This window comes from Mustela nivalis (assembly GCF_964662115.1).
Source record: "Mustela nivalis genome assembly, chromosome: 6".
Classification (NCBI taxonomy): Eukaryota; Metazoa; Chordata; class Mammalia; order Carnivora; family Mustelidae; genus Mustela; species Mustela nivalis.
The window spans coordinates 41,635,394-41,660,839 of NC_139025.1; the positions used below are offsets into that span (position 1 = coordinate 41,635,394).

Here is a 25,446-nt window from a genome sequence, read left to right on the forward strand (position 1 = left end):
TAAGTAGGACTGCTCAACTCAGCAATGAAGTCCAAATTAAATTTATGTAATACTTTCAAAATATTTTCAATTATTTTTAAAAAATCCATGTTAAACATTTGCTTGTTTATTTATTTAAATTTTAACTAGGCTCCACACCAATGTGGGGCTTGAACTCACAACCCTGAAATCAAGATGTACACGTTTTTACCAAATGAGCTGGCCAGGCACCCCCTTTAACAAATATTTTAAATGGTTAATTAATTCTGCAAAGAAATATGACTTACCAAGGCAGGATACCAATCAGTCTTCTCAGATGTAGATGCCACACTTACAACTTTTCCTAATAATTCATCATTGAGACGTCGCTTATCTTCATCTTCTTCCTCACTACTTTCTTCTTCTTTTTCATCTTCATTACTAAAAGTCAGAATAACTTTATCAGGATCTTCACATAAGCCACTGCTGAGACAGAGTGGTGTGAGTTTAACATGTACAACTCAATTTCTAATGTAGATTACTCCAGAGTAGTAGTTTCTTCATTCTTATTGAAATTGAAGAGATAGATACCTCCCTGGTCCCAAACTAGTCCTGAGCTATCCATGGTAACTCTTGTGTCCACGTTACTAGATAAATCAGGATTTGAACTTTGTTCTTATGCCCACCACCAGCTGGGACAGAAAAGTCTAAATATGTCACCACAACCTACTTATTGTGCCAGTACATTTTTTTTTTTAAAGACTGTCCTTCTACTTTTCATGTATGCCAGGTGCCAGATAATGTAACTCGAATTTCCTAACGGGTTATGAAAAGATCACATTAAGAAACATGTGAGGGTTTAAGTTCACTTACCTAGAAAATAAAATAAGCAGACAAACTCATAGTGAGCAATCTACAAAACTGGCCTATACTCTTCAAAAATGTCAAGGTAATGAAAAGACAAAAAAAAAAAAAAAAAAAGCCAAAGAACTTTTCCAGATAAAAGGAGATTTAAGAACCATATAAACTAGGGATGTCTGGGTGACTCAACTGGTTAAGCATCTGCCTGTGACTCAAGTCATCATCTCAGGGTCCTGGGACTAAATCTCATGTTGGGCTCCCTGCTCGGCAAGGAGTCTGCTTCTTCCTCTGCCCCTCACCCCTACTCATGCTCACTCACTCTCTCACTCCGGCTCTGCTCTCTCTCTTTCAAATGAATAAAATCTTAAAAGAAAAAAAAAAAAAAAGAACCACATAAAATAAATGTAATGCACGGCCTTGGATTGGATCCTGGATTCAAGGGATGCTTCTAAAGGTTACTATTGGGCCAACTGGCAAATCTGAAATATGGATTACATACTATTATTAGATAATACTATCCTATTAATGTTAAATTTTCTGAATTTGATAACCATACATTGACTATGTAAGAGAATTTCCTTATTCTTAAAGTTTTTAAAGGTAGGTCTGATGCTTGCAATACCCTCTCAAGGTGGTTTGACCAATTAAAATTATCATTAAATAAAAAATAATCATATAGGGGCGCCTGGGTGGCTCAGTGGGTTAAGCCGCTGCCTTAGGCTCAGGTCATGATCTCAGGGTCTTGGGATCAAGTCCCGCATCGGGCTCTCTGCTCAGCGGGGAGCCTGCTTCCTCCTCTCTCTCTCTGCCTGCCTCTCTGTCTACTTGTGATTTCTCTCTGTCAAATAAATAAATAAAAAATCTTTAAAAAAAAAATAATCATATATACCTACAGAGTGAATGATAAGTCAAATGTTCCAAAAAATTTTAAGTTAATGAATCTAGATGATAAGTATATGAAAGTTTATTGTGTAATTTTTTTTAAAGATTTATTTTTAGACAGTGAAAGAGAGAAAGAATGTGCACAGTGGGGGTAGGGGAAGGAGGACAGGAAGAGAATTCCAAGCAGACTGCCTGCTGAGTGCAGAGTTCAACATGAGGATCAATCTCACAACCCTGAGTTCTTGACCTGAGCTGAAACCAAGAGTGAGATGCTCAACTGACTGAGACACCTAGAAGCCCCGAAAGTTTATGTATAATTTTTAAGTCTGAAGTGTTTTTGTGATGAAAAGTTTGAAAAATATATATACTCACTTAAAATAGAAAAAGACATATCAATTAAGGAATGTGGCAAAGTAACTCAAGACAAAATAGCCTTTTTGAAAAAGGCATTGTGATAATTCTTGGACAGAGCAATGGGAATAATTAAGAATAAGATCTGCTTAAGGTAAAATGACTAATATAAGGATACAAGATACGATGGAAAAGTTACCTGAACAATTTTAGCCATCCTAGAAAAATCATTTGTTTAATGTTGTAAAAACTGTAACATTACTGTATATGAAAACACTCACACAGGAAGAGAAGACCTCCTTCCTCTGTTTGTCTTCTTCGCAATTACTGGAGTTCCAAAATGCTCTGGATTTGTTAAGGGAAGCTGGTCAAGTGTCTAGGTAAGAAACAACAGACAAATTAAATCAAATTTTGCTTCGATGTCCGAAGTTACTCAACCCAAAAAGCCTACCAATGGCACCCTACCTCACTCTCAGCAAAATGTCTCTCTCCTTTTAGACAAAGTGAAGTGCGTCTCAGTGTTCTTTCATCACCATCATCAAACACTAAAATAAGCAAGAGATACCAGAGAATTTATGCACACTAAGTAAACATTTCACTGCAGAGAAAGCTATTGTTGCTATTTATCTCGGCTTAACATTTGTAAGAATCATTATTTGTTATTTTTCAAAACCTTTTAAAATGTGCATACTATATTTTTCATTCTGTAGCTGCCAAACAGATGCAGGTTAAATGTCTGCCCCCAACTGCTTAGGTGTCTCCATTCATTTGTTCAATGTCTATCACTACAGAACCACCTTCTTTAAACCATTAGCAACCTAGTCAAATCAAGAATTATTATTTTTAATCCTAGAAAATGAGCAAAAACCTGGTTTAAAGAAAAGCATTATGGGTTTGTTCCCAACAGTTATCAATGAATTATCTCTTACTTCCAGAAAATGTTTGCCTTCTGGTAATGTTTCTTGGATTACTGGACTCTTCTATTTATTTCCATGAAAACTTACTATAGTAGAAGTACTGGCTGCCAAATTCTAAAGTCCTAAGATTCAACTTTTTTCTTTTGCTAGAAGAGGATGTAAGAAGTTTAGAAATAGGGCACCTGGGTGGCTCAGTCAATTAAGTGTCTACCTTTAGGTAGGGTCATGATACTAGGGTCCTGGGATAGAGCCCCATATCAGGCTCCCTGCTCAGTGGGGGGTTTGCTTCTCCCTCTCCCTCTGCTGTTTGCTCACTCGCTCACTCTCTTTCAAGTAAATAAATAAAATCTTAAAAAAAAATGTTTAGAGGGGTGCCTGGGTGGCTCAGTGGGTTAAGCCTCTGCCTTTGGCTCAGGTCATAATCTCAGGGTCCTGGAATCAAACCACATTGGGCTCTCCACTCAGCAGGGAGCCTGCTTCTTTCTCTCTCTCTGCCTGCCTCTCTGCCTACTCGTGATCTCTGTCAAATAAATAAATAAAATCCTAAAAAAAAAATAATTTCGGGGGATGGGGTAAGGAATTTAACATTTTATCACTTTAATTCTCCATATAAGTAGCTTTATTATTTTTATAGGTTTAATATTTCAGAAACGCACTCTTACTTTAACATCTAACATATACAAAATTTATTTTTAAAAAAATGCTCTCAGAAGACACCTGATTACCCAGCATTATGAAGAAATAAAATATAAAAAAGATGAGATCCCTACCTCAGATACTTATAATACAAACATCAATTAATATGTGTATATCTTATGAAAATAACATATAATAGGAAGGCATATAGAGACAAAAATAATTACGTTAAGATTTAATTCCAATACAATTCTAGAGGTTTTTCCATTCTAACAGAGTAAGATAGTATTAATAAAGGGAAATTCTACATTACTTTAATAATATTTAATCATAAACTTATTTGTTTCATGCTAAGAACTTATGTAAGAGTACTGAACTTCTTCAATATTTATCTACCTCAGTCAGTTCTTCTCTTAGACTAAAGACATCTAGTTTAAATTCTCTTACATGCAGGAGACAATGCAGAGAAAATGAAAAGTTCCTGAAGCACATATTCAAAGAACCATAATGATTCCACAAAAGGAGCTGTGTTATACACTGTCAACGATGCAGAAATTAATGACCACCTGCAGACACAATGACAGGATAAAACACAACATCCTCTAACAATTACATTACTAATCTACACTTGATTAACAGTGCTCTAAACATTTGTAACAAAACTATGATTCATATGGTGTCAAGTCTAATAAATAAACCACTTTCCTTTAAAAATCCAAGATCATGAAATTATTGTACCAAATTTAAAATAATGCATGTATTAATATCCCTAAATATATTAAAGAATAAAACCTTAAAAGTTCCAATTTTCCTTAATGCCTACAATATGAAAGATGGTAACAAGAGACACACACATTCGCGCTCAGATGCACACACCTTTAAGTGGAGGTATGAGTAAGGAAAATGAGACTATAAGACCAATGAATAATATTAAAGTTATGCAATAAGATGTTTTTCATTGTTTCATTGTTAATCGATGGCAGCTGCAAATCAAATGTTCTGATGAAAAATTTCCAAAATTTTTTGAACATTTTATTTATTTGAGAGAAAGAGAGAGCAGGAACAGAGGGAGAGGGAGAAGCAAGCTCACTGAGCAGGGAGCCCAACATGGGGCTTGATCCCAAGGTTCCGGGATCACGGCCTGAGCCAAAGGCAGATGCTTAACTGACTGAGCCACCCAGATGCCCTCTGATGAAAAAATCCAGTATCTTTAGCTCTTGCTTTTTTAAAAAAAATCACTTCAAAATAGATCAGATGTTTGAAGGAAAAAATGCATTTCACTTCAACATACTTTAATGGGTAGAAATAATGTAAGAACAAAAAGACCTTCCCTAAAGGGAACTGTAGTACCAATAACAATTTCACAGTTTTACACAGGAATACTTACAACTTTGATAGAACAAAGAGAAACAGTTTAAATTTATTTTTAACTCCTTAAACATACAAAGGCATGTATTTAAGTACTATATACAAGTCTGAAAAGCTCTATAACCATTCAAGATTTCCTGAAAGATGGAAAAGTCAACATCATAGTGAAACTATTAGTCATGACATCCCTGATTATCAAAATCATGAGGAAGTTCCATCTATAAAAAACTTCCTCTAGAACTTTCGTGTTAGAAGTATCATCTAAAGACACCAAATCTGCAGGCACTGAGGAATGACTCTGGAAAGAGCAAAATAATTAACTGGTGTAGATAGTAAATGCAGCTCTTTTTAGTTCAAGATGTATACTACAGTATGCTAAGAGAAAAAATTCAGAATACAAAGATTTAGTAATTCTATGAAAATGTTTTATACTAGTCAAAACTGGCATCTGAGTGGACTACTGAGTGCTAAAGAGTATAAACACAGTATCTCTGGGGGCGCCTGGGTGGCTCAATCAGTTAGGTGTCTGCCTTCAGCTCAGGTCATGATCTCGGAGAACTAGGACTGCCCAAGGTTGCGCTCCCTGCTCAGTGGGAAGTCTGCATCTCCCTCTCCCTCAGCCCCTTCCAAACACTCATGTGCTCTCTCTCAAATAAATATATAATTTAAAAAAAAGTGATACCTCTATTACTATGTTACTATAAATACTGAAACATAATTTTAGAAAAAAGACAAAGCTAAGTCTCTCTCAATAATGTCGCTCATACTAGACAAAACAATGCCTATGCAAACAAATACACAAACCCTAACTCTAAACTGTTAAAAGAAACAAAAGCAACAGGGATCTATTTACTAAATACAAAAGCTCTACCTGTGATCACAGCACTGTTAGATGCTGGAGGATAGTAAGATAACAACAGTAAATTAACTTTATCTTTCCAAAGATATAATTAGTTATCACTTAATAAGTTTCTATCATGTACTAATCCTCACAACAGCCTCTGCAAGGTAGGAATCACTACCTTCCTTTTATAAAGAAACTGAGAATCTGAAAGCTACAGTTTTGTTAAGGCAGATCAAAATAGGCATGAAGCAGAGGCATAAAATGAACACAGGAAAATAAGTCAAGAATTCTGACTTCACAAAAATATTATTATATCTGTGTATAGTAGTTACAATTAGTAAAATATTTTTATATCTACATTTACATATTAAGAAAATTATTTCACATAATGGAATAAAAACTTTAAAATTACATACCTTAGGTATAACCAATAGTTCTGTTACATAAAATCATCTGTGATACAGAAGTCCCTCGGCAGCCAAGGTCAAAAACTTCAGAAATCAAGAAACTTAAGAAATTAGCACTCAAATGTATAATGAAATTGACAAAGTATCACGGGAATGCTAATTCTTATGGAAGGCCATTTAAACAATAGATTAAAGCGTATCACAGGAATGCATAGGCTTCTTTTGGCTTAGTACTTCTTTTCTTAGTGATTTTCTAGTCAGTGGAATAAACACCGGTTTTTGAAAACATTCATGATCGATGTTGGTAATAAAAAAAACTTGTCATAAGAGGTTCTAACTAAATTAAAAAGCCTTATAAGCCAGCAGCACAAGCTACAAAAATCAGTCCATTCACCAGTTTAATCTAAACCTCCTCTACTCCATTAACTAAAATTTCCATGAGATCTGATCCAACTGACATGCAAAACAGTAATCACAAGACATGAAAAAATCCTGAGTCTTAAAAGGCATTTGTCGCAAAAATATATAAATAATCAAATAGATTTTTATTTTTTCAATTTTAGAGAGAGAGACAGAGCGCATGCAATAGCATGAAGGGGGAAGTAGAGAGAGAATCTCAAGCAGACTTCATGCTGAGTGCAGAGACCAACACGGAACTCAATCTCAGGACCCCGAAGATTCTGACCCGAGCTGAAACCAAGAGTTAAATACTTAACCGAATGACCCACTGAGGTGCCCCATTATCAAATAGATTTTAGTGTAAAATTTGATATATTACATATGTGTCTATATGCATTTTATATGTAAATTACTAAAATAACAATTCTGTCCTTTACATTTTCCTATTTTTCAAGTACACTATGTTATTTTTATATTCCAAAAAGGCGAAAGAAGAATAGTTTTAGAATGTCCTATTGACAACTGTATTTACCAGGAGTTAATGGCAACATTCAAGTGAAGATACAAATTCCAATCCTAATTTTGATACCTTTTGAATGACTAGACAGGTTACACATTTCCATACATTACACATATCTTTCAGGCAAAGATAAGAACTGCCAAATGGTAGGAAACACTGTTTTATGATAGGAAGAGGGACTATTTCTGAGGCTCAAAGAAACAAAAAAAAAAAATCCATAAACTGGAGCTATTTATTATTCAATATTAGAAGGCAAGGTGTTGTAAGATTTTTTTAAAAATTAGGTTATATTAGCCAATTAAAAATTGGCTACTCAACTATAACAGAAAAAAAAACCCTAAGTATGTAAGATATTATCAGACTCCTCAGATAATTTTTGATCACCAAATGATCACAACTCTTATTTGATCCAAACCAGCAGCATGGTATCCTCTTTTCTTTTGTTTCTAATAGTCAAATTTTGAGATCACTTAAAATTAAAAAATGATATGGAAATCATTAATACTTTGTGTAACTTTCTGATTCTTAGTTAATACTTTACTAGAAAGTAGAAAACAAGAAAATTTTCAGAAAAAAGGAATTAAAGATAGTAGTCACTCAAATAAAGAAAAATATAGAACATTCATGATCTGTGAGAGAGGACACATTTTATTTTGCCATCTTTTAGGCTCATTATGCACTCATCATTCTTTATATGGGCTACATCTTTCAGGACCTAAATATTCTTTAGGGCAAAATGCTTTATTAAACATACTTAAGTGAACCATGCTTTTTAACATCTTTAACTTTTTAGGTCACTTGCTGTCATTATGCAGATGCAAAAACACTTAAATATTTTGAATTTTTCTCCTGAATAAGTCTCTGTTTTTCCAAGTACTGACTATTTTACTAAATGCATACTACCTGCATTAAGTTCACCCAATGTAATTAGAAAAAGAAAGATTCTTGGGTTGCCATCCCAGGACCTAGTAAACTGAAGAGATTTGAAGTTCTCAAATCCTCATTTTTTAAAACAAGCACCAAGTGATTCTTATGTACACTAATGCTTGATACACGAATTACATGCAATTAAGATTCTACACTCTTTCAGAACAAGAATTATACAATTTCTTCTGTAATTACCCATCATAGAAAATCACCACAGAGAATGCTCACTAGCAACTAGCTTTTAGAAATGCTAAAATGCCATTCATAAGAGGATAAAGATCTGTTATTCTGGAGAGCAGAAGCCCAAAATGTGAAAACCTGAAAAGTATCGCTTCTGCAGAAGCATAAGCATTATATCAGTAAAACTTCACAAGTACTGTCAATGAAGCCTCGATATTAAGCACCAAATAGGATGCAATATTAGTATTTGAATATGCATCATATAATCTTGCATAATTTTGCATATATGAATGCCTGTAATTTTTACCACTGGTTTAATATAGTAAAATTGTATTTACTTGATCTCTAAGTGTTAGGATTAAACTTAGTTTTAAATCTCTAACAACTATCAACAGCCACAACTAAGCTACCTAAAAATAAGTAGTTCAGAACACCAGCACTGTTGTGAACCAACATCAATTTCTAGGAGGTTCAAGAAGAACAAAAATGGTTAGAAAATAGTAGTTACATAGAACAAATTGTTACTGCTCATAAAAACTGCAGAGTTAAGTCCTAGGAAGAACAATTTTTAACCAAAGCATGTACTTTACAGCTCTGAGCATCACCGGAAGATGAACGATTTTTACCCAAAGCAAAAATTCAAGTAAACTAAAAGTAAACCTATAGGATCATTTATTTTCCTTCTTTAAGGAAACCACACCATAATTACATCAGTTATACCAGGACATAAATGTAAAAACCAAACAATGGTATAGATGTTCAGTGTAAAACAAAGGACTGGATTATTATCCACGGGAGTATGTAGTTTCAATGTACTGAGAAAGAGATTTGGAAATGTTAATCATTGTTATTTTTATCAACATAATGACAGCAACTATGTAACTACTACATTTAGGTTTTAGTTTACATGTAGTAAGACACTTGTTGCTACTCACAGCAATAAAGTTTTTTATAGCCAGTATAAGCTTATGCATGGAATGTTAAGTATGCATTCTCATTAGTAGAACATGTATCTTTCCTGAAAGGTGTATGGAGACTTGACTGGATCAAAAAATCAAAAATTAAGCTATGATCAGCTAGACTTGAATCTACTCTGATTAGAATTGATTTTAGGCTTTAAATTCTGTGGTAACATCTGTATTACCCTTATGTAAAACAGGCAGCAATACAATAAAAGACTGCAACTGTACAATCTTTTTTTTTTTTTTTTTTAAGATTTTATTTATTTGACAGAGAGAGATCACAAGTAGGCAGAGAGGCAGGCAGAGAGAGAGGAGGAAGCAGGCTCCCTGCTGAGCAGAGAGCCCGATGCGGGGCTCGATCCCAGGACCCTGAGATCATGACCCAAGATGAAGGCAGCGGCTTAACCCACTGAGCCACCCAGGCGCCCCCAATCTTGACTGTAATTACAGGAAAAGTAAAAAAGTCTGATTAGTTATAATACTAACTTGTATCAACCTTCTAATAGAAGAAAATAACCATATAACTTAACTTTCTTAAAAAGAAATAATCTAGATAGCCTAAAAAAGAAGTACATTCTTGGATGAAATAGTACCAAGTGACCAAAGAGGTAATTATTTTTGTTGCCAGCAGGTGTCATTAAAATTTTAACAACTATATCAAGTAAACTGACAGTAAAGAATACATATTTCTCTATCAACATAATTTAGTGTATTTACAAAATATAGGTATATGCAATCCCAAATTAAATTCTATGTATTAAATTAACTACTTACCCACAGTGTACCAACTAGCATCTGTCAACTTGCTGATAATAGCCTCCTGAAAGGATCCATCAGATGTCCTTGTTTCAACAATAGCTCCAACCTAAAACCCAGTATCAAAATTTTATTACCAAATTTAAATAAACCAAATCATTCCCACCAACTATATGACCTGGGTTAAAAAGAAAAATATACCTATGATAATTCTAGTTCACACTGACTTAGATCTTTATCATTTATAGTGCTCATGTATTTATCATGCAATTTGAACCTCAAAATGCTTTGACACACGTAAGGTTATTATCACCCTTATTTTACACATTGAATACTGTGGCTCAGATGAGAAGACAAGAACCCAGTCTCTTAAGTCTTACTTCATAGCTTTTATACCACATCACATTGCCTTCAAGGAAACTGTGGAATGCAAGAACCAGAAAACCATACGATAACAAAAAGTAGCTTCAATTTTCTTTCACAGAAATACTGAATATTGGATTCAGCATTCGTCTTTAAGGGACCTTTTAGATAAAGGTTCACCTGGAGAGAGGGATGGACCAGTTGACCTTCTTTCAGCTTCTATATCAGATATATCAGATATATGAGATATTAACCGAAGTGGTACTCTGACATAACAAAGATTTATTACATCAACAAATGGCCAGAAATGGATGGAAAACACAATATAGGTATCCACTAAATTGAATTATGAAGTAAATATACTTTACTTGAAACATTAGAACAACAAAAGATTCCAATTTATGATACTAGTATATTACTTAGCAGGCTAAATATCTCTGACAACAATGCTAAAATAATCCAAGAGACCAAACCAAAAGGTGGCTGAAAACTCATGTCTATATATACTAAGTTACCCTCTGGTAAGATGACTTATCTTCCTAAAATAAGGATACAGCCAGTGTAATATAATTTATACTAACTCTATTAACACTTTATTTGTATTTTTATTTTCTGATTAACATTCTTATAAATTTTAAAACTATTTATGAAAGTAAAATTCAGTAACTGACCATATGTATTTGTTACTTATCATTACAAACTTTAGAACATACGTACTCTTAAAGGACCCTTTACTTGGTCATCTTGCACCAAATGTGTAGTATTATCCTGTTTCAAGAGTACCTGGAAAACATTTTTTTGCACAATAATTTGCATATTACTTTTAAAACAACATGTTTATGAAGTCTGAAGTCTTTAATTTACATGTTCTTACCATCCTGGGCTTACTCCTGTTTTACTTACTTATTACATTGTCTTATATTTGTGTTTATTGTCTCCCTCATTAACTGTGAGTTCCTTGAGGGCTAGAATCCTCCTTCACCATTATATCCTCAGCAGTTAACAAATGTCAGTGCATATTACAGGCACTTCATAAATGTTTGCTGAATTAATGAACTATGTAAGATTTATAATTTGTAGTGATTATTGTAAAAGTTTAAAACTGCCTTCTATTTTATGCAATTATAAAAGGTTCTGTCACAAGTATATAAAAAACAGTATCAAACTTTTATTGCCCAAATTCAAGGTAAATTAAAACCAGAACACCATTGGTCATTTATAAAGTAAACTTAAATAATCATGATAGGTAGTTCAGTGACAAATAAGAACTTTTTTACTATAAATCCTCCCAAATATACAGTGTAATAATCATGCACACAGAGCAAGTACTCAAAATATGAAAACTGATATTCCCTATAATGTATAACACATCCTCCCCAATCACTGTACCGATTTTACATAAATATATCAAGAGCCACAATATTAACAGAAAGTTTAAATTCTCAACGAAATCCAAGTAAATATTTAGTAATCAAATCCCATATAGCTGACACAATAAAAAACGCCAATGGAAACGAATAAACGTCAAATGCTATTGTAACAATTCCTGAAGAAAAATTTCATCAGATCAAAATTTAAAAAGATGTCTCTTAATAATCACAGATAAATCTATGTATCTGCCACACAAATCATATTCTTCTAGTTTAATGGTTCTCAAACTTAACATGCAGCAGAAACACTTGAAGGACTTGTTAAAATACAATCACTAGACTTTAGTCACAGAGTTTCTGACTTAGTAGGTCTGGGGTCTAGGCCTGAACATTTGCACTTCCAGCAAGTTCCCAGATAAGGATGATGCTGCTAGTCCAAGGCCACACTCTGAGAATAACTGTTCCAGGTCATTTACTCATTCAGCATATTTTGAGTGCCCTACTATGTATAGTGCCCTACTATGTATCAAGCACTAGTGTTGAGGACAGAACAAGTCTAACATGTCCTCCTTTTATGGTGCTTAATTCTTGTAAGAAAAGATCAGATATGGAAGTAAAAAGCAAACTGCAAAACTGAAAGTACAACATGATCCAACAACAACAACAACAATAATACTGTTATGGTAGGCACTGCACAGTATTTGACAGGCCATACTGAATCTCTCTGGAATAGTATCGAAGAGGACATTCATGCACTTTATTATACAGCTCTATAATGTTAAAAATGTTTATAACATGGATTACACTTGTAATTTAAGTAAGATTATTAAAAACATTTATATAGGAAAACTACTGAACGGAAACACAAAAATGTTAATAGTAGTTTCTGAGAAGTAAGCTATGGGTATTAATCCTTTGGTACTTTTCTGTATTTCCAAATATTGCACAGAAATAAGGTGGTGACTTTTTTTCTGGTCATAAAAGCATCTTAAAAATAAAATTCTTAAGTCATTTTTAACAATGTCTTAAAAACAATTTCAACTATATTATTTTTCCTAATCATTTGACATCGTCTCTACCTGAACATTATGAAAGAGAAGAAAATAGATCACAGCCTAAGTAAACATGCCACAACAGCAGAGAGCCAAATATAAGTCTCATAAACATTGTATTTTCAGAGAAGCATTTTGGAATAACTTCTCATTTTGAGTTCCTTATTTTGTAATTTTTAATACGCTTTTCCTATAGTTTTGTATACAACAGTACTTTCACATAAAAATGACTCAATAAAATGCTGATTTGCAGTGTCCCCATCCCGAATTCTCTTCAATACAGGTTGCATTTAAATTTAAAAAAAAAAAAAAATTACCTTAACTTTTACCAGCCTTTTCACAGTCTTAATTTTTGCCTCACAGAAGGCACCTCGGTACTTGGCACTGACATCAGTTCCCACTGTCAGATAGGCAGGCTCATCCGCCGCCTGATGGAAGAACATAAAATGTGAATGTCACTACTATTCTCCCCTACTCCAACCTCAAACCTCATTCATTAAAAGGTTCTATATTTAAAGTAGTAAGAATATTAATATTATAGTTTATTAATGTCATTAATAATTTGAAAAATACTCCTAAAGCAAACAATTACATTCCTTTACTACTATAAACTATGTCCTGACAACAAAACATTTTAAGTTTTAACTGAGAAGTTTCAGTAAGGTCATATGATCATGTTTTTTCCTCCAGATACAAAATGTTTCAACAATTCTACAATTTATTTAAGAAATGAACATATTTAAAAAGAAAACAAAAAACAAGGGCACCTGGCTGGCTCAGTCAGTACAGCTTATGGCTCTTGATTTCTGGGTGGTGAGTTTACACCCCATGATGGGTACAGAACTTACTTAAAAAAATAATAATAAGGTTCAAAATACCAAAAAACAGGCTCCTGGGTGGATCAATAGGTTGGGCGACTGCCTTTGGTTCAGGTCATGATCCTGGAGTCCCAGAATCAAGTCCTGCATCTGGCTCCCTGCTCGGCAAGGGAGTCTGCTTCTCCCTCTGACCCTCCCCACTCTCATGCTCTTGCTCTTTCTCTCTCATTTTCTCTCTTTCAGATAAATAAATAAAATATTTTTTTTAAATGTTAAAAAAAAACTCCCAAACCAGAAAAGGTATATTCACACCAAGTGCCTCATAAAACTTTTAAGTTATTTAATTATGGCCTGAAAGTTTTGTTTTCAAATTAGAAGAAATACTGCTATTAAGATTAATGCTAACAATATGTAGTTAAATGTTTATTAACACAGCTACATTAAAGCAGTATCTTTTTGGTAGCAGTATAACCGCATAGATAAGAAATGAAGCCAATCCCTTCCATAAGGAGAGCATTACTTGTGGGAATCATTGGCTAAAATCTACATTTTAAAAAATCTAGTCTAAATTCAGCTGATAAATGCAGATATATGAACTAATGGCTCAAAACTTGGGGCTGTACATAGTTTATTACCCTAATCTTCCTGGTATATTAAAAAAAATAAGCTTTACTAAAAAACTACTTTTAGCAAATGCCCATATCAGAATGATACATTGAAAGATGTGCGAAATTTCATTCTGCCATTCATTTTAATTTGCAGTAACAGAATGATTATTATTCTAAGTCTGTCACTTTACGTGTTTCTTTTCAAAAACTAAATGTATTCATATAGACTCGATTCAATATTGCTAAGCACAAAGGTAACAGTGTACACTTCAGAAATAACACTTGCAAGCAGAAATGATTTTTCCTTTTCCAGTAAGTTTTCCCAAGTAACATTAAAGAAGGTAATGTGTCATTTCCAAAAGATAAGAAGAGAAAGTTTGGGGAAATGCTATATTGCAGAATTTAATACAATGAAACAGTAAATGAGTAAGGAATCAAGTACCTTTTAAAGTCAGTGCATTTACAAATAATGCAAACTGAAGAGGAACACTGGCAAATAAATATCTAACTTGAAATATTAAAAGCCACTGTACTACATAATGCTATAACTTCCTTTCCCTTTAAATATCACATACGATGTGTGCACTATTAGCTATCAGAAGAATGTATTTTGGTTTTAAAATGTTTACTATAATGACTGAACTAAAACATTAGTTTCAGTTCACCTTCAAATATTTTAGCTACAGAAATTTTCACAGAAGAAATGACCTCTCTTTTACACAATGCACATATTCCTTCCTTAGAAAATCACACTGGCACTGTGGAAGAAAAAAAAAAATGTCAAAAAAATCCCCCAAAGAACCAAAACAGGACAAAAGCTTTACTTCTGCAAAGGTTGCTGCCAACACAGGAAGTGTTTAAAAATACTAGCCCAATGGACAACAATGGAAAGGCTGCACCAGCCTTTCCAAAGTGCTAACTGCTTCAGAGAGGAGCCGGACTGACTGCATTAGACACAATGATCATTTCTCACCCTTTCAACACATCCTCATTTTCAGAAAGCGCTGCTTAGTAGAGGAATCAATTTTGAGTAGAAAAAAAAAAAATGACATTCCACAGCACTAGCCTCACGACAAGCAGTGTCCAGGGCACGAGGTTCGGAGCAACGCTGACTCCACTTACCTTCATTTTTACTGGTGATATGTGGGGTTCCAGCTCAACGAGCTATCTTCTCCGTCACTAGAAGCACGGGGAAGGGAAAGACAGGCACAGAATCAGTCAACATAGGGGAGCGACCCAAGGAAAGAAAGTAAACAAACGCCAGCGGGGAGGGGCAGAACCCTCACCCGCGAAGGATAAGATCCCCCGGAGGGCAGCCTGGACGTAGGAGCTGAGGAAACAGCGAGAACCCCTCCGGCGCCAAAGGGCAGCTCGTTCCTCCCCGGAGTTCGCCAGCGGCCCACCGCGCCCCCGCCTCGCTCGTCACTTTGACCCGAAATGCCCAACTCGGAGCCCCAGGACCGAGCGCTCCGGAGAAGGGCAGGGCGCCGAGTGGGCTTCCCCAGGTCCCCCCCACGCAGGGTCGCCAAGCTTTCTCTCAGCCGCCCCCCCCAGATACCCCGACTTCGGCCCGCGCCCCGCCTCCGCCGCTCGGCCCCCTCGGCCCGCCCCGGGCCCGCGGTGGCGGCAGCGGAGTGTCACGGCGCCATTGCTCTCCTTCCTCCGCTCTGCACCATGTCAGAAAGGAGAAGCGCTTCTTCACGGATGGGGCAGGGGCCGCGGCCTTCAGCCCAGAGGCGCGAGAGTGAGGGGAGACCCGCGCGAGGGAGGGGGCTGAGGGGGGGCGGAGAGGAGGAGGGGAGGTGGCCCGGAGAGGGTGTGGGAGGGGAGGGGAGCCGCACAGCGGCAGCCGCCGCCTCCTCCCCGCGCCCGCCTCAACTTTTTGTACAGCCCAGAGAGGTACCTGCCCCCGGCCCTTCGGGTCCTGCCACGGACTCCACAGGGGAGGACGTGCCGCGGAGTTGGGGACCGACTCCCCCAAGCAGCCCGCTCCTCACCGCGCGGAAGCAAACTTAGCGGCGCGGCCAGCCCCACAGCCATTTTCCCGGGGAAGCCGCCGAGGAGGTGGCTGCGGCGGCGGTTCCTGCAGTTGCTGCCGCTGCCCCACGACTTGCCCCTTCGCCTGCGCTCGCCGCACCGCTTGCCCAGCACCCCCTCCCCACCTCCGAAGCTTCCAACTGCACCGGGACCCCGGGCAGCAGTACGAGCTGCTACTGCCGCTTCGTCCACTCAGTATCCCCCACTTCCCTTCTCCCCACCTACCAACTGCGGGTGAAGTGCGCGCTGTCAGCTCCCGAGTCCTCCGCCCCACTGACCCCCGTGGGCCCCCGTCCGGGCAGCACCACTCCCGGCCGTGGCGGCAGTTCCTGCGCCCGGTTCCCCACTCGCCCGATTTACTGCCACAATCCACCAAATAACAAGCTGTTGAGCAGACTCGCTTCTACACGAACTCCTATTGGCTGCTCATGACGCCGAAGAGCTTCGGATTGGAGCTCGCTACCTGCCGTCCTCATTGGATGTAGCTGTGAAACTTCACGGATTGGTGCGAAAAACAGCAGGTAGGACATCTTCCACTTATGATTGGCTGTTTCCGAAGGCTAACGTTACTGGAGAATCGGGTATTGAGTAAGCAGGTCCTGAAAAATGATTGGTTGATACGACTCCGGATGTGCTTGAGCGAGCACTGATTGGTAAATTGAGGGGTCAGGAAGAGCAGTTCGGCACGAGGATTGGCGGCGAAGTGTCCCATGGAAACCGAACCCGGAGCTGCGGCCAGGTTTTGGACGGGGGCGGGGCAGGGTCTTTCCAAGGCGCCTGCGCTAAACCGGCTTCTCGGCGCCATTTTGTCTGAGCGGTGGTGGTCGCAGCTCTATCGCATTTTATGTTTCTGGCGAGAGGAGAGCCGGGGCGTTTTCCTGTAGCTTCATTTTAGTGCGGCACCTGTCCGCCGTTCACTCCGGGACAGCACCTTCTGAAGGTTGGAGGAGTCGGGGACCTGTCAAAAAGGTCGGTTGGAAGCTGTGGATGTCCGAGGGACTGGGGGATGGCGCAGCTTTAGAGGCACCGGCACCGGAAGTGGAAGGGCCGCGCGGCGGCCATGGCAAAGTAAGGTCTCCCTGCGGCGGGGTGGGGAGCGGGGAGGCGGGCGGGTTGAAAGGGGCGAGGCTTTCTCTCCCGCCGCGAGAGAGAAAGGGGCGGAGGAGATGTGCAGGTCTCTTTCTCCGGCCGGGTCCTTTGCATGCCTTTCCAGAGATTTTCTGGAGTCCGCTTTCCGATCAGTTCTTCCTCCCTTTGGAAGTGCGTTTCAGGAGCTTGTCATATCTTCCAGCCAAGTGCCATCTGCTGTGGGCGCCTCCTTAATTAACGCGGGGAAGGCCAAGTTGCTTACACCCATCTGCGTGGGGAGAGAGATTTCCGCGTGCTCCTCACGGGACTAAGCGTTGGGCAAACTGCAGGAATCTGCGGGGTGTGGAACTGGATACCTAGCCCAGGCTCTGCTACTCTAACCTTAGATAGGCGGCCTGTGCCATTCAGCACGAGGCTTATGGTGCTCGGCAGGGAAATGGTAGTGGTTTTGTAGGGACTGAGAACACTTTAAATAAGAGGACCTCCCCGATAGGAACTTAGTTCAGGGCAGTCGTTGATTTTGTGCTTTTAGCAGAATTTTTTGTGTTCTGTTAAAACACATTTGAAATGGTGAAGTGGAATTTGAATTGGCAAATTGTTTTAAAGAATGAAATTTTTAAAATGTGAAATATCGTTGAATCTACGTTGAGTAAGTTTACTCAAAAAGAAAAACTGTCCAACTAAAATTTTCATTCACAGCAGTGATTTTTCTAAAAATTACTTAAGAGAGTGGAATGAGGCATTTTTGGCACATTGGTCTGGATACTTGCTTAAAATTATTCTCTTTCTGTCTCTCTTGTGAGCCCTGTTTCTCAAATTGACCAGTATTGTTAGGTCTCCAGACTAGAAACGATTGTGTGATTTAATAATTTATTGGCGGTTTTTTGGCAGTTGCTCTGAAGAAAACAAGACCTTCAGTGAAATATCCTAAGTATTACTGAGGTAAGTTATAATTTCTGCAAAAATTTTTAAAATTGGGTAGACTGTGTGGAAAAGTTTTTATGGACCAGTGCTGTTTATCAGTAGAGCCATAAATAGCAAAAACGGAAGAACCATGGTTAAAAGAAGCTTGGTTTGACCAGGGGTTCAGATGAATCTGTATAATTAGCTTCCTGATGTGATCTTGTAGAATAAAATCTCAAATCAGTACCTATTTATGAGTTTTATCTATTTATGTGTTCTTCCTATTCCTGAATTTTTTAAATATTTTAACATTTTTATCACAGAATAATACTAATATTTCCATGATTTTTTTTCTTCCTAATTAAAAAAAAATTGGCATGTAGACTAGATATGTCAGTAAGAGTTGAAAAAAAGTGATTTATTTTTTCTTAATAAAACGGTGAATACTGCTGAACTGTCCAGGGGGTAATCACCTATAATTCCACTACCCAACTTAAAACTTACTATCTGATACAAATAATGCATGTCGGTAGGCATTGGGAAATTACTAAAAAGCCCAAAAAAGAAAACAAAAGTTTCTTGTATTCTTTCCACCAAAAGTTAATTACACTTTATACTGTAGTTCTGTATAATACAGAGGGGTATCTCTTTTTCATCCACTTTGTCTTATAAAGGTTAGTCTAGTACTGTACTCATTTTATCCCTTGTGTTTTCTTTATGGAAGATACTTGGAACATGGGAAACACTTTGTCCATAAAGCATTTTTCATGGTTGCGTAGTGTCTATAGAATAGATGTACCATACTTCATATGATCTGATACCATAGTTTTTCTATGATAACAATGTATGGTATCCTTGTGCATGTTTTACAAAAGATTGTGCCTGACAGTTGTTGTCTGTTGCTAAAATATCTAGGCATCTAGATCTTTCTGTATATCTTTGCTTATTTGGAATAAATTCCTAGAAGTGGAAACATAAGGCCAAAAGGATTATACAGTTAAGTCTTTCATCTTTGTACAGTTTCCATCAGAAAGCTTTGTTCTTACTGCTTATATTTTTTGTTGTCCTTTTTCTTTTCTGTTTTTTCTTCAGCTTTATTTTTCAATTTCTTCCCCTGGGTCTCTTTATTCAAGCAGAATTATAATGTTTAGGTCACACATACAGTAAAATAGTTATGAGGATTTTTATTGGCCCTTATAAGTGATTTCTTAAATATATTTTTCACTCTAGTTTGACATTTGTACAGGGGAATATTTTGCTACACAGAAGTGACATTAGAGGATACTAAAAACAAATACTGTTTTTATGGTATAGTTAGTGAGTTTATTTTATGTTTCCTCGTAGTCATCCTTAAAGTTTTCCATCTTCATGTGCATTCTCTCGGTGCTTTTGTAAACCATCTTAATGTTTTCTTTAACAGTAGTACTTTTCTACTACTAGTAGTAGTAAAAGAACATTACTTTTTATCTTCCACAGATGATGCTATCTTAGCCCTCAAAATTTTTTTAATACTGAATTTATTTGTAATTGCTAATGTAATACAGATTTAGAGCCCATTGAGAATTCTTAAGGATTTTATGATATATTAATGGAGGGTGACTGTAGATGAATATTAACTAAACAGTCTCTAGACCATCTCTTAGGTATTAATGAAAAAAAATTTTATTATGACAGATTTGTTTTTTGTATTTCAGTGAGCCCAAACTAATAATGTTCCCTACAAAATCAAAGTCACCACAATTTTTAATGGTGTTTCAAGGATGAAAAGCTATTTTGAAAACAGAATGATTTATTTGGTCAAGGCTTCAAATGAAGCTCTGTAATTAGCTTTTTAAGGTAGTATTTTACACTGAAATTTGAAAATTAGAACATTCCTATAGATTTGTTTATCCATTCGTGTTCCCATTTCTGGATTTTTAATCATGGAACACTGAACGTTTTCGTGATTTTTTTTTTTTTTTTGAGCCCACGTTAAAATAGTTGACATATAGGGATCTCATCAGTATTTAGAGGAGAAATTTTTGTTTCTTTGTTTTTTAAGGAGATTATAAAATAGTCTGTGTTCTGAAGACTCTGGCATACTCAAAACTAAAGAAGTCTTTGTTTTTTAGAATAAGCCTCATTTTGTGGGAAAATGAGGGAACATGTTTCAGTTTTAGGAGACCTGGATCAGGGCGCCTGGGTGGCTCAGTAGGTTGAGCCTCTCTGCCTTTGGCTTGGGTCGTGATCCCAGGGTCCTGGGATTGATCCCCAAGTCAGGCTTTCTGCTTAGCCGGGAGCCTGCTTTTTCCTCTCTCTGCCTACTTGTGATCTCTGTCAAGTAAATAAATAAAATCTTAAAAAAAAAAAAAAAAGACCTGGATCTGCTGTTGAAATTCTGTTTCTGGATGCAGTTTTACTCACTTTTTATTTAGTAATTAAGATTGGCTGTTGCTATTTTATATACGTATGTCACATATAAATGTATCTTGAAAAATGATAGAATTTTTTTCCACCTTTTGTTTCTATAAATGTCTGTGTTGAGAAGTATAACAGATTGCGGTGTTGAATGTACCTGCTTTCCAATGGTTTCGTTATTTTTTGGAAAGTTACATAATTTGCTTGTTTGTTAACAAAGCAATCTTTGCAATCCCTGTGTAGTCTTTTTGCCCAATTAAGAGTCACTGCTGATTTTTATGGCCAAATGGAGGCATCGGTGACTGGGGGTTTTCCACATAACAATTTGAACTAGAGTGACATCGTATTTTAGGATTTGAATTCAAGCTGATATAGGTATCTGGTGATGTTTTTATGTGGCAAGGATCTATGCTTAAGGAGCTTACTATTAATAAAAAAATCTAATTAAACATGGAAAGTTGATCAAAAGATTCGATCAATTTAGGTAAGTTTTTAAAGATTTAAATCAGAGCTTATGAGAGTAGTAGATTTGACAAAGTTCAGTATACAATCAAATCTAATTGTTTTTTAAAAGCCAAATTGTGGTTTTGGTGTTTGGGTTTTTTTAGAGGGAGTGGCAGAGGGAGAGGGAAAGAATCTTGAGCAGGCAAGCAGGCTCCATACCCAGCACAGAGCCTAACATAGGGCTCTATCTCATAACCCTGAGATCATGACCTGAACTGAACTACGAGTCAGACACTTAACCGACTGAGCCACCTAGGCGCCCCAAGCCAAACTGTTTCATAATGCAGAACAAAAAGAAATTTACTTAGTGATCACTGAAGGTATTTATTTGACAGAAATCACAAGTAGATGGAGAGGCAGGCAGAGAGAGAGAGAGGGAAGCAGGCTCCCCGCCGAGCAGAGAGCCCGATGCGGGACTCGATCCCAGGACCCTGAGATCATGACCTGAGCCGAAGGCAGCGGCTTAACCCACTGAGCCACCCAGGTGCCCTGAAGGCCTTTCAAGATTAGTAAAATACAATTTATAAAATTAGAAGAGGGAAGATCTTGGACTTCCTAAGTGGATGGAAAGTTGTGATTAAGAATTCAGTTACGTAAAAAAAGTTATGTTTGGGGTAGTGAGTAAACCAGTTTGGAGAGGATGAGTGACTAAGTAATACATTGGGAATATTGTGTGAGGCCAGCTTGTCAACATTTCTACAGTTAGCTGCACATCAGAATTATATGGGGGCTTATCCTTGGTAAAGGTTTGGGAACCTTGAGAGGGCCTTGAAAGCTGAGATTGAGCAGGAAATGAAAATTATTTTTGTTTTATTCTCAAATTTTACAAATCAAAATGGAACTAAACCAAAAAAATCACTTTTAATCCCACTCTAACATCAGATTTTTAAAATTTACTTTTTCCTTGTCCATATGCATATCTTTTTTCTTTATTATTAGATTAACTTTTTTTGTCCTTTAACTTGTAGTAAGCATTCAGTGCGACCACACAGTCCCTGTTATAATTTTAATGTCTGAAGATACTCCATCAAACTGTTCCACCTTCAACTTCATTCTTCTATTGCTGGCCTTTTGGGTTTCTGGGTTTTTTTTTGTATTGTGTTAGAATTATCATTGATGTGCATATAGTATCTCCTGTCTTTTGGACCTTTTTTTTAGGATTGATTGTTCCCTCCCTTGGGTTACCTATCAGCACTGGGTAACCTATAATTATAATCATTTTTGCTAATTTAAGAGGTGCAAAATATGTTGAGCTCTCCTTTTCCTTTTAATATTTTTGTTGTTAACTAGTGAAGTGGGACCTTTTTCTCTAGTTTCACTGACTGATTCATAGTAAGAGACAAGTTTTCAAGATCTCTGTCCATTTATGTAGGAGTCTTGATATTTTATTTCTTAATTCTTTGAGTTTATTATATATTTAGTAGTAATTTTCTGCCGATAATGTTTCCGTACAGACCTTCTTTTGTATTTTAGTTATTTTTGTTGACGGTTTTTGAATAGACACAGATGGGTACAATGTACCCAAGATGTACTACTGGAAAATCATTTGGTAACAGTGTCCAGTGTGACTGAAGAAATGACAGGAATTGGAGCTAGGAAGACAGTTAAGATACTGTTGCAGTGGGAGCACTGCAGTTGGTTAAGTGTTCCCTGAAGTGTTCTGGGCTTTGTGTGGAATCCACTTGGATTTCTCTCCCCCTCTCCTACTCCCCGCTCCTGCTAGTGCATTCTCTCCAAATATTAAAAAAAAAAAAAAAAAAAAAAAAAAAATACTGTAAAAATGCATCTGCATGCCTGAAACTAAAGGAGGATCTGAGGAGACAGAGGAAGGAATAGGTGAGGAAGAGACTGTGGGGGTGGGGAGAAAAAAAAGAAAAGGAATTTGATCTCTACTTGATTGCAGAAGTAAAGTAGAGAGGAAACCACTCTAGATTTTAAAAAGGGGGTAATAGGAGCGCCTGGGTGGCTAGGTGGGTTAAAGCCTCTGCTTTCGGCTCAGGTCATGATCCCGGGGTCTTGGGATGGAGCCCTGCATCGGGTTCTCTGCTCAGCGGGGGGCCTGCTTCCCTCTCTCTCTCTGCCTACTTGTGATCTCTCTCTCTCTCTCTCTCTCTGTCAAATAAATAAATAAATAATCTTAAAAAAAAAAGAATGAAAGGAAAAAGGGGGGCATAGTTCATACCATTAACAAATTTGGAAGGTCAGGAAAGGCCACTGATTAGTAAGGAAAATGAAATCAGTTTTAAACATGCAAGTTAGAGCTTGAAACGTCTAGTAAACATTTATTTTTTGTCAAGGTGCCCATGAGATCCCTAACTGGGACAAGGCAAATGCTCTACCTTACATTGTTTCCTGAATTTTGAATTCTCTTTCCATTCTTCAGTTAAGATTTTAGTGTTTGTATCAAGGCCTTCCTATTTCTGATTAGTAAAGTACAACCTGGTTGGCTCAGTCAGAAAAGCATGTGACTCGATCTCAGGATGGTGAGTTTGAGCTTCATGTTGATTGGTTTTAGAGATTACTTAAATTAATAAATGAACTTTTAAAAAAGCAGTAGAACTTGATTGGAAAAGAAAAGTGGATTAGTAAGTAAAAGAAGTGCAGGAAAGCCAGATGATTCTCAAAAGGAGAGGTTGTTTTTCGTTATTTAAAAAAATACGGTTTTAAGATTACATCTTAAAAAATATGTGTGTGCTTTTAAATTGTTCAGATAAATGGGATGAAATATCTTTCCCTCCTTTCTCATCAGAATAAATTTTGTGTGTTTTCTTTTTTTTTTTTTTTTAAGATTTTTATTTATTTATTTGACAGAGAGAGATCACAAGTAGGCAGAGAGAGAAAGAAAGAGAGGGAAGCAGGCTCCCTGCTGAGCGGAGAGCCCGACATGGAACTCGATCCCAGGACCCTGGGATCATGACCTGAGCCGAAGGCAGAGGCTTTAACCCACTGAGCCACCCAGGCACCCCTCATTTAAATGATTATTTAAAATTTTCCCCATCATAATGCTGGCTTTGAGTTACAAAACAATATGTTTACAGACTGAGGAAAAATAATTAATATACTCAGAAAAAATTATGTATTATAACATTTTTAGCATTTTTAGTTTGCAGTATGTGGTTATATGTATGTTTCCATTACTTTCCTTTTATTAATCCCTTAACTTTGGTAGCTCTTATTTTTTATTTTATTTTTTTAAAGATTTTATTTATTCATTTGACACACAGAGATCACAAGTAGGCAGAGAGGCAGGCAGATAGAGAGGAGGAAGCAGGCTCTCCGCAGAGCAGAGAACCCGATGCGGGGCTCGATGCCAGGACCCCGGGATCATGACCGGAGCTGAAAGCAGAGGCTTTAACCCACTGAGCCACCCAGGCGCCCTGGTACCTTTTATTTTTTAAAGAGTAAGTGATTGGAACTACTTACGGGATTTAGGTCTTCTCTATGCCCCCATTAGAATGATAGCTTTTAAAAATAGTTCAGGGATAGCAAAGAAGACAATTCCACCTTTCTAATGTGTAGGTGTGGCCAGGCTTTTTGTGAGAAGGGTGGTTTACAACAAATTTCTTAACTTCTCTGCCCCATCTGTAAAATGGGGATAATATATGTAGAAACTGCCCTATGTTGGTATTAGTATTAAATGAGTTAATGCATGTAAAGTGCTTAGAATGATGTGAAGCATTTAGGAAGCAGATCGTAGATGGTGTTAGTGTGTCTAATGCTTTTATGTACTGTCATTCCGACAGCTTTTAGAAAAATACATTATATTTATATACAGAAATAAAGCTTTTAGACTCTTTGCCTCTCATTCTAGACCTCTCTCTCCAGACTAATTTGTAGTAACACTAAAACTGTCCGTGGTTCCCCTGTACAAACTCTGTGTTTTCCCTAGTCTTTGTTTTTATTCATACTTTTCCCATGGCCTAGAATGTTCCTCTGTTACTACATATTCAAACACTGCTTTTTTTTTTTTTTTTAAGATTTTTTTTTATTTATTTGACAGACTTAGATCACAAGTAGGCAGAGAGGCAGGCAGAGAGAGAGGAAAGCAGGTACTTGCTGAGCAGAGAGCCTGATATGGGGCTCGATCCCAGGACCCTGGGATCATGACCCGAGCTGAAGGCAGAGGCTTTAACCCACAGAGCCACCCAGGCGCCCCCAAACACTGCTTTTTAAGTGAAACTTCTTCTGTTGATGACCTCTCCAGCTTTAGGTAATGTGTCCATGTGAATTTCATGTATTTTCTCTTAACATGATTCCTGTCACTTCATCTTACATTGTAGCTTTTTATTCACTTAGATATTCTTCACTAAGTGGGACATTGTTACAGACTGAGGTTT

General features: G+C 37.2%; 2 protein-coding genes across 6 annotated transcripts in view; one reads left to right on the forward strand and one right to left on the reverse strand.

Moving 5' to 3' along the window:
* The window catches only part of ARID4A (AT-rich interaction domain 4A), a 64,008-nt gene extending 47,397 nt beyond the window's left edge, over nt 1-16,611 (reverse strand). Inside the window, exons 1-8 of one of the 3 annotated variants that reach the window (XM_082735056.1) lie at nt 16,442-16,611; nt 15,302-15,358; nt 13,071-13,181; nt 11,049-11,114; nt 9,987-10,077; nt 2,518-2,597; nt 2,334-2,428; nt 267-399 (exon numbers count right to left, since the gene is read on the reverse strand). In XM_082735056.1, coding sequence (XP_082591182.1) covers nt 267-399; nt 2,334-2,428; nt 2,518-2,597; nt 9,987-10,077; nt 11,049-11,114; nt 13,071-13,181; nt 15,302-15,307 — 582 coding nt within the window. In that variant the 5' untranslated portion in view covers nt 15,308-15,358; nt 16,442-16,611. Of the gene's footprint in view, nt 1-266; nt 400-2,333; nt 2,429-2,517; nt 2,598-9,986; nt 10,078-11,048; nt 11,115-13,070; nt 13,182-15,301; nt 15,359-15,465; nt 15,933-16,441 lie in introns of those variants that run through there. The other 2 variants (XM_082735058.1, XM_082735057.1) reach the window with 2 other exon arrangements.
* The window catches only part of TIMM9 (translocase of inner mitochondrial membrane 9), a 906,959-nt gene that overhangs the window by 84,643 nt on the left and 796,870 nt on the right, over nt 1-25,446 (forward strand). The window lies entirely within an intron of this gene.